General features: G+C 44.4%; 1 protein-coding gene across 3 annotated transcripts in view; it reads right to left on the minus strand.

The window, feature by feature from the left end:
- Positions 1-15,990, minus strand: part of Aff1 (AF4/FMR2 family member 1) — a 157,775-nt gene that overhangs the window by 17,769 nt on the left and 124,016 nt on the right. For all 3 annotated transcript variants that reach the window (XM_028773641.1, XM_028773643.1, XM_028773642.1), the window contains 4 exons: positions 8,335-8,389; positions 8,174-8,211; positions 5,890-6,043; positions 433-1,419 (listed from right to left, as the gene is read on the minus strand). In XM_028773641.1, coding sequence (XP_028629474.1) covers positions 433-1,419; positions 5,890-6,043; positions 8,174-8,211; positions 8,335-8,389 — 1,234 coding nt within the window. The remainder of the gene's footprint in view (positions 1-432; positions 1,420-5,889; positions 6,044-8,173; positions 8,212-8,334; positions 8,390-15,990) is intronic.

Raw genomic sequence — 15,990 nt, forward strand, 5'->3', positions numbered from 1 at the left:
GTGGCCTCGGCAGGCGGTTTTCTTAGTTCCAGGCCGCTTGGGTAATTATGGTGTTTTCCAGCACACCCGGGGAGACACACAAAAACCCTGTCTCGAAAAACCAAAAAAAAAAAAAAAAAAAAGTTCCAGGGTAATATATAACATGCCAGAGATACCATGATATCTGCATTATGTAAAAATGCACCGACATCATGCTGTAGGGTGTGCAGAAAGAGGGTGTCTTCAGTGACTCAAGGGACCTTGACCAAGTGACAGCCTGCAGGATGGAAACCAGATGCAGGCCAAGAGGAACCCCGGAGAGGCAGCTCAGCCAGGCAAGTTTCAGCCTCTTCCACAACTAAGAGATCAATGGCTGTGGCCACTCACCGCCACCCTGTCAAAGATCAGTGGCCGTGGCCATGGCCACACCCCACTGCCTGTCTCTGCACTCACCTTTCTCTTCTTGGTCACTCGGCTGGAGCTGTCGAAGCTCCTTGTCTCCGAGTCCTGCTTCTTCCCAGCTGGCAGCTGCTTGTCTTCTGCTTTCCTAGGGCAGCTCCCCTTCCCCAGAGGCTGGGGAATCCTCGTGAGAAGGTCTAGGGTTATCTTCACCACCAAGCTCGTCGGTGGTGGAGAGTCCCTGAGCGGTGAGAGCAATTTGGTGTCTCTCAGTGGCAACAGGAGTTTGTCTTTACGGCCGTCCTCCTGGGCAATCACTGCCTGTCGGCAGCCACTAGTCCTAACACCACTGCTGCCCCTGCCGCTATTGGCTGAACCCTGGCTCTGAATCACAGAGACAAAGGCTGAGTGCTCTGGGTTCCTGTCCCCACCACTGTCCTTTGGAGGCTCAGGGCCTGAGAGGGGCTTGGAGGGGCCTGTGGAGCTCTTATGCTTCCTCTTCTCACTGGGGGTGGCCACAGGTGGCTGCAGCTTGGGCACAGCTGCCTGAGGTACAGGCACCATGACCTCAGGCTTAGGCTCCTGATTGCCCACAGCACGCGGCCTGCCTTTCGTCTTCACCTTGGGTTTGTCTTTGGATGTCTGCTCCTTTGAGCCATAGGGAAGGGGTCCTGCTTCACTCTCCACCCGAGAGCTGGCCTGGGGCTCTGACTGGCTGGAGCCCTTGGCGGATTTTCTGGGTTGTTTGCTGCCAACAGTTTGCCGAGGTGGGGGTTCCTGTCGAGCGGGGGATTTCGAACAGCTCCTCTTCCCAGGCTGGGGCCACTCAGAGGGACCCCTGAGAGCTTTGCTGGAGCTCTTCAGGGGAGGGTCTTTGGAATCAGGATGCTGCTGGTTACTGCCACCCTCGCAAACACCCTTACTTTCCTGGCGCCATCGTGGAGACTCTGTGCTTCCCCGGCTCTCTGAGGGCACTGATGGTTGGTTGACTTTGGTCAACCAGTTGTCCAGCTGCCATTTGTTTGTGGTTGGAGGCTCAGGCTAGAAGCAGAGACAGATAGTGTTAACCAACCAGGGTTGATGAACTGTGTTAGCAGTTTAACTATACAGGACCATCCCCAGGAAAAGTGGTCACTCTGAGCCGAAGATTTTACCTTCTACTCATCCCCTTCAAATTACAAAACAGATTCTGCAATGCTTCTTAAAATGAGCATGAACAATTATGCAAAGAGAACTCTGCCTAACAGATATTAACTAGTAAGTAATTGGCAACTGCCAAGAGGCCTCTGTGGCATGTATTTTGTCCTGATGGTTAATTATGGTACAATTGGAACGGAGTAAACACACTCTGTCTTACAATAAGGAGACAAGGAAGAAAAACAATACTTCATTCAATTGATAAGGCTCCTCTTCTAACATTTGATTTCTCTTTATTTACTTAAAAACTAATTTGTATGTGACAGGATTATCAATATAACACAGACATAACTGATTTCCAAACCTTACAGTGAGACGGAGTGAAGTCACATTAGCAGGGACTAGTCCCTCTATTCTTTAAGACAGACATGGCATCTTTTACCAAAGGCAATTAGGTCGGAGGCTGCACTTGTTCCTAAGCACAAAGAGAAGCCCCCAGCAGACAGACCGTATCGATTATTATCTGGGTAACTGATAGAGAAGATCAACAGATATCCCTAAGATGCCCCATGACTCAAGGTGTTGACTCATAACTGTTGCTGCAGGCTATGCCATGAGATATTCAGACATTCTTTGCTTTTTTATTCTTTTAATATTTTATTTTGTAACCTGTATTATTCATTTAAATTTTTTTATTCTGGGTTTTATACATTTATATAATGTATATTAATTATATTGGGGGTGAATAAAAGTGCAGATACCTAGTGAGAAGTGAGAGCAGGTATTACGAGAGAACTTGTGAGTAGCCTAGTATGGGCACTGATAATCCAAGTCAGGTCTTCCTCAAGAGCAGAATATGCTTCTAAACACTGAATTATTCTTATGAGCTATATATTATATGGAAAGAGACCAGTGTTGATTAGGGGCCTGACGATTATACTTCTAAGAAGTATACTTCTAAGATCCCATACATCATGAACTTACTGTTCTCCCCCACACCCTAGATCCACTCTTACTGGTGGCTTCTGTGAAACCCTTTCCACTGTTCCTTGGGAAAGGGTAGGATAGGTCAACACCTGTGGTTACATCTACAGCTTATCACTTGCAAGCTGCTGAGAATGTATCCATGTGTGAACCCAAAGGAAAAGGCACTCTATCCCTAAAACAGAATAACACTGACATGCATTTGGTAAGAAGTCTCTAAAGGAATGCCCTGGTTACAGAAATAACACACATTTACTTCCACTGTGTTCCTGATTGTTCAGGAGGAAGCCCTGTGGCCCACTTTCACGGTTAAGTCTGAGTTGGATGCCCAACAAGGAGAAAACAGAGACACAGCTCTTCCTCTGTACTCAAATGACATGATTGCTTAAGGCTAGGAATTATTTGGGTTAAAATGTGAATAAGAGATTCGGTTCAAGGCTGCAGAGATGGCTCAGCAGTTATGAGCACTGACTGCTCTTCCAAAGGTCCTGAGTTCAATTTCCAGCAACCACATGGTAGCTCACTACCATCTGTAATGGGATCCGATGCCCTCTTCTGGTGTGTTTGAAGACAGTCACTCATGTAAATAAAAATCTTTTTTAAAAAAGAGAGATTTAGCCGGGCGGTGGTGGCGCACGCCTTTAATCCCAGCACTTGGGAGGCATCTCTGAGTTCGAGAGTTCGAGGCTAGCCTGGTCTACAGAATGAGTTCCAGGACAGCCAGGGCTACACACAGAGAAACCCTGTCTCAAAAAAAAAAAAAAAAAAAAAAAAAAAAGAGAAAGAGAGAGAGAGAGATTTAGTTAAGTCAGATTGTAATGTTCAAACAGAAGGGCCAGATTAGGATCAAAGTTTGGTTTTTCATTTTTCTCCTCCTTTTCTTTCTGTGCCCTCCATTCTTCTCAATGGTGGTAACTGATATAGGGGAAGTGAAAGAAAGAGAAGGGAATGTTTTGAATGTATCTGAACACTCCCTTAGTTCTCCTAACCTCTGAAGTAACAAATGTGTGTGTGTGTTGAGAATTAATTATTGTTCAAGACATAAATGCATACATAATATAAATGTACTTAAATTGCACAACCCTGAGTTTGGTGCCTGGAGCCCATGGAAAAGTAGATGAAGACAATCAGCTTCAAAGTTGTCAACTGTGATACACACACACACACACACACACACACACACACACTAATAAATAAGGCATCATGGTGCATGCCTTTAATCCCAGCACTCCAGGCAGAGAGAGACAGATCCCTTCCAGACTATTCTATAGAATAAGTTCGTGGCTGTCTAGAGCAACACAGGGAGACATTGACTCAAAAGAAATAAACTAATTAATTAGTAATTAAAAATAGAGGTGGGTAAGAAAGTTAAAGCCAGTATATAGTTGATTATGTAACTCATGTAACCCTCAACTAAAAGGGGAGACTTAGGAGATACTTATTCTAAAAGGGACAAAAACTAGTTAAATACCTAAGGGAAAATGAAAGTAAACTAAGACAAGATATTCCCAAGAGCAAGCCTCACAGAGACACAGTTTCTTTACTGCACTGATTTTATAAAGCAACGTGAGATTGGAGAAGGTTATTCTGCACCTAAGAAGCTCCAATCTACCTTGTTGGACTTTTGTTTGGTTGGGCTTTTGGGGCTGGGGTATACTACCTAGCCTCAGGCCTCAGAGTCCTCAGGGTTAGGACTGTAGGCATGTGCTAACAGTGAGCTTCATGCCAGTCACTTTTTGATCAATAAGACTACATTTATTTTTAATAAAGATAAGATTAAAATCATTTTTCTTCTTTGTGTTTCCAGTGGCAGCAGGGACTGAGCCAAGGCCCTAAGAACCAACAGGCCACCAATAAATCCTTTTCAATCATGCAGCCGCATGTGCTAAACTTAATCTCACTGGGAATGGACTCTACTGTTTTATGGAACATCTTCTATAAATAATCTTACAAACATGCACACTTTTCTTACTAAAGATGAAACACAAGGTTAAGAACACAGCTCAGTGGGCTGGAGAGATGGCTCAGTGGTCAAGAGCACTGACTGCACTTCCAGAGGTCCTGAGTTCAAATCCCAGCAACCACATGTTGGCTCACAACCATCTGCAATGATATCTGATGCCCTCTTCTGGTGTGTCTGAAGACAGCTACAGTGTATTCATATATAATAAATAAATCTTAAAAAAAAAAAAACACAGCTCAGTGGCAGAGCGAATGCTAAGCATAGCCTGCATTCATGCCCCAGTACCAAAAATAACAAAAACCAAACCAAAACAGCCCACACAGAACAGTGTGACGTACAGTGACTGCCATAAAACTGACCTATATAGCACGTCCCTCACCCTTCCTCATCATTCCCATACAGTCAGTACCACAAGACAGCAGAGAGCCACAGAGTTGTATTTTGAACGCTAATAAGGCTCCTCAAATGCAGCTAATGCTGACCTAGGTCTATGAACTGTAAAAACCTCAAAAGAACAAAAACAAAGGACTGCCCAGCACATACTCTGAGCCAGGCACAATCACACCTAACAGCACAGTGAGCCTTTCCTTAATCTCTGCCCTCATCCATCGCCTCCCGGAGGCACACAGCCATCTCTCAGAGATGGACACAGAAAACTTTAATGCTGTCTTATTTAAAAAGGCTCATTTCCTGGCATTCTGATCTTAAATACAAAGGCAGTGAGTGTTCTCTATAAGGGCTGGCCTCATCCAGTTAAAAGAATGCCCTCCCTTTCCACGAGCTCAGAGCTCAGAGTTTCGTATGGCTTTGAGGCAACCTTGTTAGCTTTACAGACAATTTCTGGAATAGGAGCACATGGTGTGAATTCTCTAGGGAACGTGTAGTCCTCGGGCCTTCCAGTCTCATTGTTTTCTCATCTTTATAGTATTTCCAAACTGTGTGTGACAACAGACTCAGCTGTCCCTACTCTACCTGGGACAGGACAAGCAAGAACCAGAGTCCTCCCGGCAAGACACTTTGCCAGCAACATACTGCATGGCATTTACTGCTTCAAAGCCAAACTGACGTGTTTCTGGCTCCCATTTCTTTCATTTCAACTACAGATTCCTGAATCTTCAAAGACCTTTCTTTGTCTTTCAAAGACACTAATACGGAAACCTACTTAACTAAAAACAAGTTTCCCTTTTCAGAAGAAAACAGAGTGCAAACACTCTTAGGAAGCGGCACTTGGAGCTGCAGAGAGGACCCTGTCAGGCCAGCCTGTCTCCACTGCCAAGCACTTGCTGAGCAGCGAAGTGTACAGTGGGGAAAGCATTGCTGACGGTCAGTCAGATGTCTCAGTGTGCAGGTCTGACGCCTGCCCCAAAGCCAGCATCCTGCCTTCTTGCATTTTGTTGTGGGGAGAGGGGGAAGATGAGGCATGATACCTCAGGAGCCCGGGTTTCCAGGGGCTCATTCTCCTCACTGTCGCTTGAGCTGCTCTCACTCTCAGAGTCTGAGGAGGTGTCTGACTCGCTGCTCTCTGACTCTGCGCTACTGGAATGTGTTGAGGCCACGGGACCAGGGAACGTCTGCGGAGCGCTGCAAAGCAACAGGAGGGTACCATTAGAGGATCACACACACAGGATTTCTTCCCCCATAGCTTCTGCCTATCCATCTGCTCCTAGACAGTAAAGGCATCAATGCTGGCTTGTCATCCAGTGGACAGAGGTCACAGCATTAGAATCATGGTAACAGCAGGAGAGGAACTTCTGCTACTTCACTCCTGAAAGATGCATCGAGCTACAAACAATACCTATGCCGGACGCCTAATACCAAGGGAAGGTAGAGCAGGGCCTGGACAGCCTGTCTGGTTTCCCAAATAAAGTTTTATTAGCAATGCCTGTAATTGTCTCACGGGGCATCTGTGGTTACTTTCATGCTGAAGAAGAACAGGTAAGCAGTTACAGCAGAGACTTACTTGTCCCACAAAGGCTAAAATATTTACTACCTGGCTCATGAAGATTACTATAGACAACTCAAAAGAGAAAGTATAAAAGAGGCATGCAAGCCTCCCCCATATTGTCTACAGAGGACCTAACTACACAGCAACCAAAACCTACTGACTGTATTCCTTGGCCTGGTGAGCTTAAAGCACTCAGTCACAGTTCCTGGTGGAATTAATTATACAACAGTCCATTCTTTATGACTAGCTGGACATGAACAACTCCAAGTCTTACAGGTAGGCCATTAACTCTAGCCCAAAGAGAAGACATACGGATCGAGGCTAGACATATAGTTTCAAACCATGGTATTAGCTAAAGCAGAAACCTTTAACTTTCAACATTTCCAAACCTACCTACAAAAGTCACAAAATAAACCCTTATTAAATAGTGAATAATAATGTAATAAAAAAATCACTGGCTGGCCTCATTTTAGAGCAAATACTATCCCAGGACCTCCCCAGCACTGAGTCAACTGCAGGGCCGGGACCAGTGACAGTGGTACAACACACTGTGAAGAAAACTCTTGCTCCTGGCTTACTCCTGACCTCTGCTGTCACATTTGCCTTTCCCTCAGCTTTTACCTATGACCAGTTTGTCATATTTTATGAGTCAACATGAGCCACTTGAAATTTTAACAAGACCAGATATAAATAGTCAGGCTGCATATGGGAATCCATAGGCTCCTTTAGTTTAACCATGTCATCCTCCTGGACACTCAAGTTCTTTCTGGTGACCTTCTCTCTAAGTGGCTGACAATCTTGCAAGGCAGCAAATTAGCTTGGGTCTTTGACTGTAAGGGACAGGTATTTTCTACCTTAAATCAGTATAGCTAGTACGGGGTGGGGGGGAATACCATAAAAATAGGTTAAAAAATTAGATTCTACTTCCCAAACACAGAGCATTATTTTTCCATTTGAAGGTGAAAGCAGTGGTCTTCTCGCCACCCCACCCTCCCCCAAAAAATCAATCAGGAACATTGGGAACAAGTTCCAGAAGAATTCAATGTTACTGATTTTGAAGACATGCTTTCCTATTAGCTTCATAAATGCATGGGCTCCTTTGTATGACTTTTCAAACACTGGCCACACAAATCCAATGGTCAACTGTGTTTTTTAAAGCTTATTTAAGCTCCATACCCCCTGTGGCCTCAAACTTTCCGTCTTCCTGCCTCAATCTCCCAGGTTCAAGTATCACAGGTATGCCTCGTCACACCTGGTTCAGCTGGGCGTGTGTGTGCATGTGTGTGTAAGCATGAGTGAGAACTTGCACACATGTGCATGCAAATGCATGGAGGCCTGAAGTTGATGTTAGGTGTCTTCTACAACCAACCTCCAGTTTTGAGAGAGGGTCTCTCACGGACTAGGCCAGGTAGGCTGGAACATCATGGAATCTGCCTGTCTCCACACCCCAGACTGTGTACAGCCACACCTGACTCCCTTGCTAAAGGTTGAGTCCTTGTACTTAGAAGGCAAGCACTTTACCAAGTCACTCCTCCAACCCCACAGCTCAAAGGAATTTAACATTCAAAACAATGCTCTTCCATTTGTACAGGGTTAGCAACCTCCCACCAGCTGACTCAAGTTTTAAAATAATCAAATTGGCACTTTTCCTCAGCTGTGACCATGCACCGTCCATTTCATGAAGCCACAGAGCACTGAGTAAGACTTTATTCTCATGTGGTTTGGGAGGGAAGGCAATAGTTTGGGGAGAAATGTGCAGATGGTACCTTGGAGCTTCGGGTGGGCATGGACGCTTCTCTGCGGCCTGGACATTGACAGAATGGGTGAGAAGTTCCGGGAAAGAACAGAAACACAGGTTAGGACAAGCAACTGGAATACATCTGATGCATTTAGGCTATTCTTGGGCTCATCAAAATTCAACACTCACTTGCTCTGTGTCACTGTCTTCGCTGTCACTGAGCTGCAGGTCATCCTCGAGCATGCTGGGAGAAGTGACAAACAGTGGGAAACTTGAGAGAACTAGTAACTTTCTGGCATTTAAATAGAGCACATGCCTAAAGACACTGAGGGGGATAGGCAGGGATAAGCTGGAGACTCTTTGTTTGCTTCTTTAATTCAATTTTCTTGAAACTCCAGCTTTACCATTTAATACTGAAATCAGTTCACCCAAGCACCTTGCAATGCCAAAGCCCGAAATTCCACCTGTTTAGAACCCTACAGAGAACTTACAGAGGGCATTTCTAATCTGCCCTATGACCGTGCTCTCAACTCCTATGCAGGAACAGCATGCACACACACAAACCGAACAGATGAAGAGAAGACACAGACAGCAAATGATCTTGAACCCCCTTCTTCCACTGTCTCTGAGAGAAGTAAAATAAATGATTATCTATCCCATGTGCTGATGCCGAACGGATGTGAGGTATTTAAACAGTGCTAAGCAAGCACAAAAACCTTCAAGACAACGGACAACAGCCCCTTCATTTTCATCCAAAATAACACTATTAATATTAAACACTGTTTTATATTTTTCACAGGACCCCCGACCCCAAAATCATTCTCTTTTGGTCACTTAGATACAAATCTATGCTCAATGTTCCCATTAATTTAATTAATAATGCCAAATGGCCCTGTTAAAAGTATATTTTAATCTTACCACTACTAATTTTGGTAGGGGAAAAAAAGTCAGCTCATTTCCTAAAATTTATATTACTACACATTGCTAGGCACTCTGGCTTTTGACAAACTCTAATATTAAAAATGTTTCTATACTGCACACTTTTTCTCAAATCTCAACCCACCCTTCCATTCTTAAACATTTCCCAGAGATCCTCAAATAACAAGGGTGCCCATGACTGTCTCTCTCACGTTTCTCTCCAATTTTACAAGCATAACTATCACCAAAAGAAAAGTTGTAAGTAAAATGGAAAAAATCTATTTGTATATTACTTATGTTCCAGGAAGCAAATTAAAATTCATTCAGTAGATCTCAAAACACCTCCTCAGGAATTTAACCAGCAGTTCTCACAGTAGCTCCAAGAAGGAGGAAGCCATGGCTAAAAACATGATCACTGTATCTTCTGATGAGATAAATTATGGAACTGGGCTTCTCACCAATGATCATATGATGTGGCAATTCCACGAAGAAGCTATTTCACCAGCACATACACATCCTAGTGCTAATAATCTTCCTGTGTATGTATTATAAAAAATAAAAACTGAATTTGGGCACGGTGGCTCACGCCTTTAACCCCAGCACTCGGGATGCGGAGGCAGGGGGATCTCTGAGTTTGAGGACAGCCAGGGCTAGAAAGAGAAACCCTGTCTCAAAACAGAGAGAGAGAGAGATAGAGAGGAAAATTTTAGCTACTTATAAGTTGAAGATCTTGCTCAATGTTTACCAAGTGGAGACCAAATTCCTATTTTACCATGGCTAGAACACACTGCCCTCAGTCATGGGACCTGGCAGTTGTCCATCAGAATGGTATGCACAAAAAAAAAAAAAAAAAAGTCACTCAACAGGTTTTCTGCTAGGTTGGGTTGGCTAGGAGACACATCAAGAGATAAAAGGTATTATCTTTGGAGAAAAAGACAATCACAAGGTATAACACACCAAGGGTTGGGGGAAGCATGGCAAAGTGGTAAAGTGTATTCAGTATTAACCATTCCGACAAAACCGTATAAAGAGACACTGTCTCTTCGTTACCAGGTTTCTTTTGTATAAAACTAATCTTTCTTCATTTTCTGCACCACAAATGACCTGGTAATCCACTACACTCCTATTTACAGCAGAGATTAAATATCCCATTTATGTTTTCCCTTGCTACTGAAAAACACGTAACCTCTACAGATATGCTCTCCTAAGACAAGTCCAGGCACATGAGAAATTCTGAGCCCATTTGGAAATAATAGTGGGTACTGTAGAAGTCCTACAGAATGAGAAGTCAATAATAAAACATGTCTGCTGGAGTAAAGGCTATCCAAGTGGGGACAGTTCTCAGTCAAGAAATTCAGCCGAAAAGGCCAAACAAAACCTATCACCTAGGTAAGACATCAGCGACATTTATATAGTGTTTCCCATGGTCTAAATCCTTGAGTAAAATGTATTTGATAAAGTTAGCCAGGCCTGGTGTGGTGGTGCACACCTCTAATTCTAGTACTCAGGAGGCTGAGGCAGGAGGATCTGAGTTCAAAGCCAGCCAGGTCTACAGAGAGAAATCCTCTCTTAGTGTTGTGGGCAATGGCTCAGAGAGTAAAAGCAACTACTTGCCAAGCAGTGGTAGAGAGGGGACCCAACTCCACTGGCTGTCAACCATCTGACACGGGGTTTGATGCCTTCTTCTGGGTGATTGAAGAGAACAATGATGTACTCATATACATAAAATAAATAAATCATAAAAAAAAGAAATTAAAAAGAAGAAGAAGAAGAAAACAGGTGTGGCAGCACATGCCTCAAACCCTGACACTGGGGAGGCGGGAGGATCAGCAGGTTAACCTCAGCTACAAATTTCCAGGCCAACCTGGAATACATTCGATTCTCAAAAAACAAACAAACAACAAGACCCCAGCATATATCTTATGAGAATCAACCAACAAACGGACACTTGTCTGCTGATCCAGCCAAGAGTAGCCAGAAAACCTTCCACAAACCAACTTATAACATCACCAGACATGGGCGACTCAACAAACATCAGCATAGTACCGGTCGGAAGCAGTTTCAAGTTTTTAATAACAAACCTGTATAACACCTAATTTACTTAAAAATCATAATCAGATCTTGCTCAACAGGGAAAGTTCACAAGCGCCATGTTTTTACAAAAAAGTGGAATCTCTACAGTTGAAAATACAGAGCTTGGGTACAAGAGAGGGGTTTTAAGAGCATAGTCAGCTGTTAGCAGCACCCTGTTGCTCCATAAAAAATTCCTTTTCTGGCACTGTCTGTGAAGAGCCTGGCCACTGAGCATGGAGAATGAGAACTCTGCAACCTCCAAGTGGGAGCTGTAATCTCACAGATCAGGTCTGCAAGACCTCAGTTGAGAGAACAGCAGCTTCAGGGATGTGCCCTCCTTAACTCTGTGAGTTCCTCTAGCACAAAAATCAAAGGCATTTACTCCCAGCTTCACTTTCCTCAAATGAGAACAGGGCACACCCCAAGTGCTGGCTGGAGGGTGTGGTTGTAGCTCCAGCGAGGTGGCTCTTGATTAGCATTCATGGGGTTCTCTCTGGGTTCAATCCCCCGAAACCTCAAAAGAGGCAGATGAACCCAGAGTTTGGAGAGATGGGGAAAGGAAAACAGAAGAGGGAAGAAGTGTAGGAGGGAGAGAATGAAAAATGAAGCAGGCTGGAGAACAGCAGTGAGTGAGTGAGAGGAAATGGCCCTTATATGGAACTGGGACACAACCCATCTCCTGTGAGATCCCCTTGCTGTGCCAGCCTACAGACGTAATGACTAGAGGACCTGATGGAATTAAATCTAAGTTCAATGAGAAATGAGGAAGAGTTCAACTTAGCAAACAACAGTCCCTTATCCTGTTGGGGGTGAGTATTCTCGTTCCCACTGTGAGAAGAAGGTAACTAAACCTTACACACTTTCACTGATCAAATTACTTAATGTCATTTCCAAGCTCTGAGGCAGAGGCAGTTACTACAAAGCACTCAGCAACATTTGCCCTACACCCGTGCTGTTCAAAGGGAGCCAATGTTCCAGAAAAGTAACTCTGGACTGCACATAGTGTGACCACATTTCCAGCACAGGTGAGGTCAACTTGCACATAGACAGCCCTGGCGCCTCTGCGTGAGTGTGTTCTGTGTTCCGCTCCTCTGGACAGGCAGGCCCTGGCAAGCATGTTTCCATGAGTCAGGCTAACATCACTTAAGTCTGTGAAGACACAGACTTAAGTCCTGCTTCCCTGCCATTGCCTAGTGCTGGCTTTTCCAAGGATTTCTCTGCCAACATTCTCAACACCAAAGATCCCCAAAACTATTTAAAATAAGCTCATCTCTGGCTTAATTTTTAGCACCATTTTACTTAAAGAGCAAAAGGAATCAAGCTAACAGTTATCTGTAATCACTAAGTCCTGATGGTGGTAGGTGTATTGAACACATGAGGATATGCATTCATGTGTTCATACCCTATGTGCTCAAACATGGTATGAACACATAGTATGTTACTCAAGAAGAATTTGAACTCCAAGACACAACTGGAATTTCCCAAATTGCTAATCTGCTCGGGCGCTTGCTCCTTCCAGTGCTTGTCTGTTTTTTGAGGCAAGTTCTCACTATGCAGACAAGGCTGGCCTCGAACTCACCGAGACCTGCCTGCCTCTGCCTCCTGAGCATGGCCTGGCATTGGTTCTTTTACCTGTTGGAGACAGGATCTCACAATGAAGACCACACTGTCTCCGATCCTGTGGTGATTCCCCTTCCTCAGCCTTCAAAGCACTGGTTTTGCAGTACCACTAATTCTGACTTCTGGTTCCCTTTGGAAATAGGGCAGAAATATGGGGCACAATTGCCTAGGGAGACCATAAACAAAAAGCCAGATCCTAAGCCACTAAAAGGCTGGAAAAGGGGAGAAGGGAGCAGGAGAGGGCAGAGGGGAGGAAGAGCAGCTCAGATCCTTACTGCCCTTCATTGTAAACCTCTATATTTTCCCTCCAGAAAAACATAAAACACTTCCTTCTGAATGCAAGTTAATGAGGTCATTGTGTATACCCATAACCCGAGGTTCTCAATCACTTAAAAACAAGGTGTCCCTTTTCCAAGAACCCAGGTGTAGCACACTCAGCAGTATCTGCAACCACAAAAGTCCGTCAGTGGACACACGACAGCACAGGTGTGCACCCCCGAAGTCCTGGGACAGCATCTCAACAACCAGTAACAGAAGCTTTCCACCTGATGTAGCTTCTACAGTCTCTTTTTGATGATACTTATCTGCCAACAACCCTCTCGGTTAGAGTTGCCAACGAGTGTCCAAGTAAAACATCGTCAAACTATATGAGCTAGCTTTCTATAAAACAGGCAAGAGAAAAAAAATAATTTTCTTAGATTTAGATTAAGAGGGGCAAAGAAACTGTATCACCAGAGCTCATTCTAAGGGACCTTTAGGGATTTGGGGGTGTAAGTTTCCAGGAGTATAATGAGCAAGGCCCACAGTTCAATCCCCTGCATCATGGAGAAACAAAACAGAAAATAACGAAGTGCCAGGAGGCCGGTCAAGAGTCTTCCAGCTGGCATGTAAGTTCCACTGCACTGATCCAAACGTTAGCACAGTAAAGCAACTCCTGGCCCTCCCATCTGTACCATACTTATAAACTAGCACTAGAGACAACTTGAATACTCATGTTATTTGCAAAAAACAATCAGACTTCCCCCTGGCTACCATTAACTCAGCCCTTCTGTCTCACCCAACCCTAGGTGACCCTGAAGTCCTGTCTTATTCCTTTATTCAAAGCAGGGGTTGATTTCAGAGGTAATGAATAAATAAATGATGGTAAGCACCTTTCCATGCTGCTCATCCCTGAGAGGAAAACTCAAGCTCAGGAACAGTGGGGTGCTTGCTACAGTTTCTAAGGCCTGAAGCCCGCAGCCCTCCTGAGGGGCTGCCAAGTGCCCTCCACTCCCAGCAAGGAACTGCCCAGGACACAATAACCTTAAGAAGAGGAAGCATTCTGTGTGTTGTCCCGAAACTGCAGATCTACATCTTGGGAAGGAAGTGGACCAACAGCCAAGTGTCACTAAACAAACACATCCTCCCCTGAACTTGGAGGCAAACAGTACCGATACTGTAGCTAATACCAGCAGAGCTTTGCTGACCAAGTCCGCTGGAAAATAACAAGAGTGTAACACGTGCACACACATACATACAAGCAACATATACATTGCTTTTATGTATACATTCTGCTACCATTGTGCACCTGCACCCAAGACTAGACAGAGAAACAAGAATTACTACAGACCCAGGGGTGGGGAGTAGGGCCTCACTCTTCCTTTTAAATGGATTAGCTATGTCTAGAACTAGCAAGAAGTAAGTTGCTCTCCCTTTTTAAACTAAAGCACAAACAGCCCTGTAATTAACAATTCTGATGTTCCAGGAATATTAGACTGCCCTGACATTCTACCTGCCATTCAAAGAGCTCAGCTACATTAGTGATGGTCACTGGTCAAATTAACCACTAGCACTAAGAAACCTGCCACACTAACTGTGAGTGCATTATAGCTCAAATAGACTGGAATGCCATATCCGCTCACTCTCCACTAAAGGCAAGTTCATAAAAGGGATGCCACTGTTCAGGGGTACACTTTACTCTGGCACTTATCAATACCATGAACCCATTGTCCCACAGCACTACTGAGTCAAGCTTTTATTAACTATCTGCCCAGCCTCAGTAGCATTTCTCGTGCCTTTTTTCTACCCCCACCTGACTATTCTGGTCCAGTCCTGTTTTTACCTTGCCTTAAGTCTCCTATGAGGATCATGGGTACTCATTTCAAATGTGAATGAGTAGTTTTTATTTATAAAAGTCCATCATGGGATGTAAGTACATTTGCAATGGCTTCTCTAATTTCCATGGTTGCTATGATGTTGCTAGGACACCAGGGCTGCATGTGATGGACACAGAGAGAAGTAACTTCTGCCCACTCACTCTCAGGCTGCTTTGGGGTGCAGCAGCCAGTCAATCTTTCAGCATTCATTCACAAGAAGAGACTCAGTGACTTCCTGCCCATGGTGCCACCACTCTGCTGACCCAAGTGAGCCCTGGGCTTCAGTTCCCCCTCCTGGATGCCCCAAAGCAATGGCCTGGACCTTTTTCTATGACCAGGACTTGATCCCCAAACTCCAATCATCACAGTCTGGAAGCGTGGGGCACTCTCAAAGACTCCCATAGAATTGGTCCTTGGCCCTAGCTTTTTCATAGCCAGTGACTCAAAGCTGCCGAACTTAGGAGCGAGCAAAATCCCCCAAAATGAAAACACAAAACAGAAATGGGAAAATCCAAGTGATGTAAGTTTGGTGAATTTTGCCTTTTTTGAGTAGAGGACACTAACAAGCAAGCAAAACCTCTTCATCCACCAAGAACACATTAAAATACATTCTGATCAAGGAAAACAAAAAAAAAAAACAAAAACAAAACAAAAAAACCCCACCATCCTTCAGAAGATAAAAATTCATCTATCGAACTCTTAGGCTACTGTTCATCTTTCTATGTTGAAAATCTCCCCACACGGTGATACATAATCACCCCGTACGGTGATGCGTAATCATCTCTTTGACCCGTCTGACACTTTTTGGCAATGCCCTTCCTCCAAAATACAAGGAACAAATACTGAGCTTAAAAAATAGAAGAAACAGGCTAGAGAGATGGCTCAGCATATAAGAAAACTGGCTGCTTTCCAGAGGACCAGAGTTCAAGTCCTGGCACCTACATAGTGGTTCACAACCACCTATAACTCCAGTTCCAGGGGACCTAATGCCCTCTTCTGGCCTCATGGGGCACCAGGGACACACAGAAGAAAGAAGCAGGATTCTGAACTGAGAGCACCTGCAATGACCATCTAACCAGTCAGTGTGCTGGGGACACCA

Source organism: Grammomys surdaster, unplaced genomic scaffold (genome assembly GCF_004785775.1).
Source record: "Grammomys surdaster isolate TR1022 unplaced genomic scaffold, NIH_TR_1.0 233, whole genome shotgun sequence".
NCBI lineage: Eukaryota > Metazoa > Chordata > Mammalia > Rodentia > Muridae > Grammomys > Grammomys surdaster.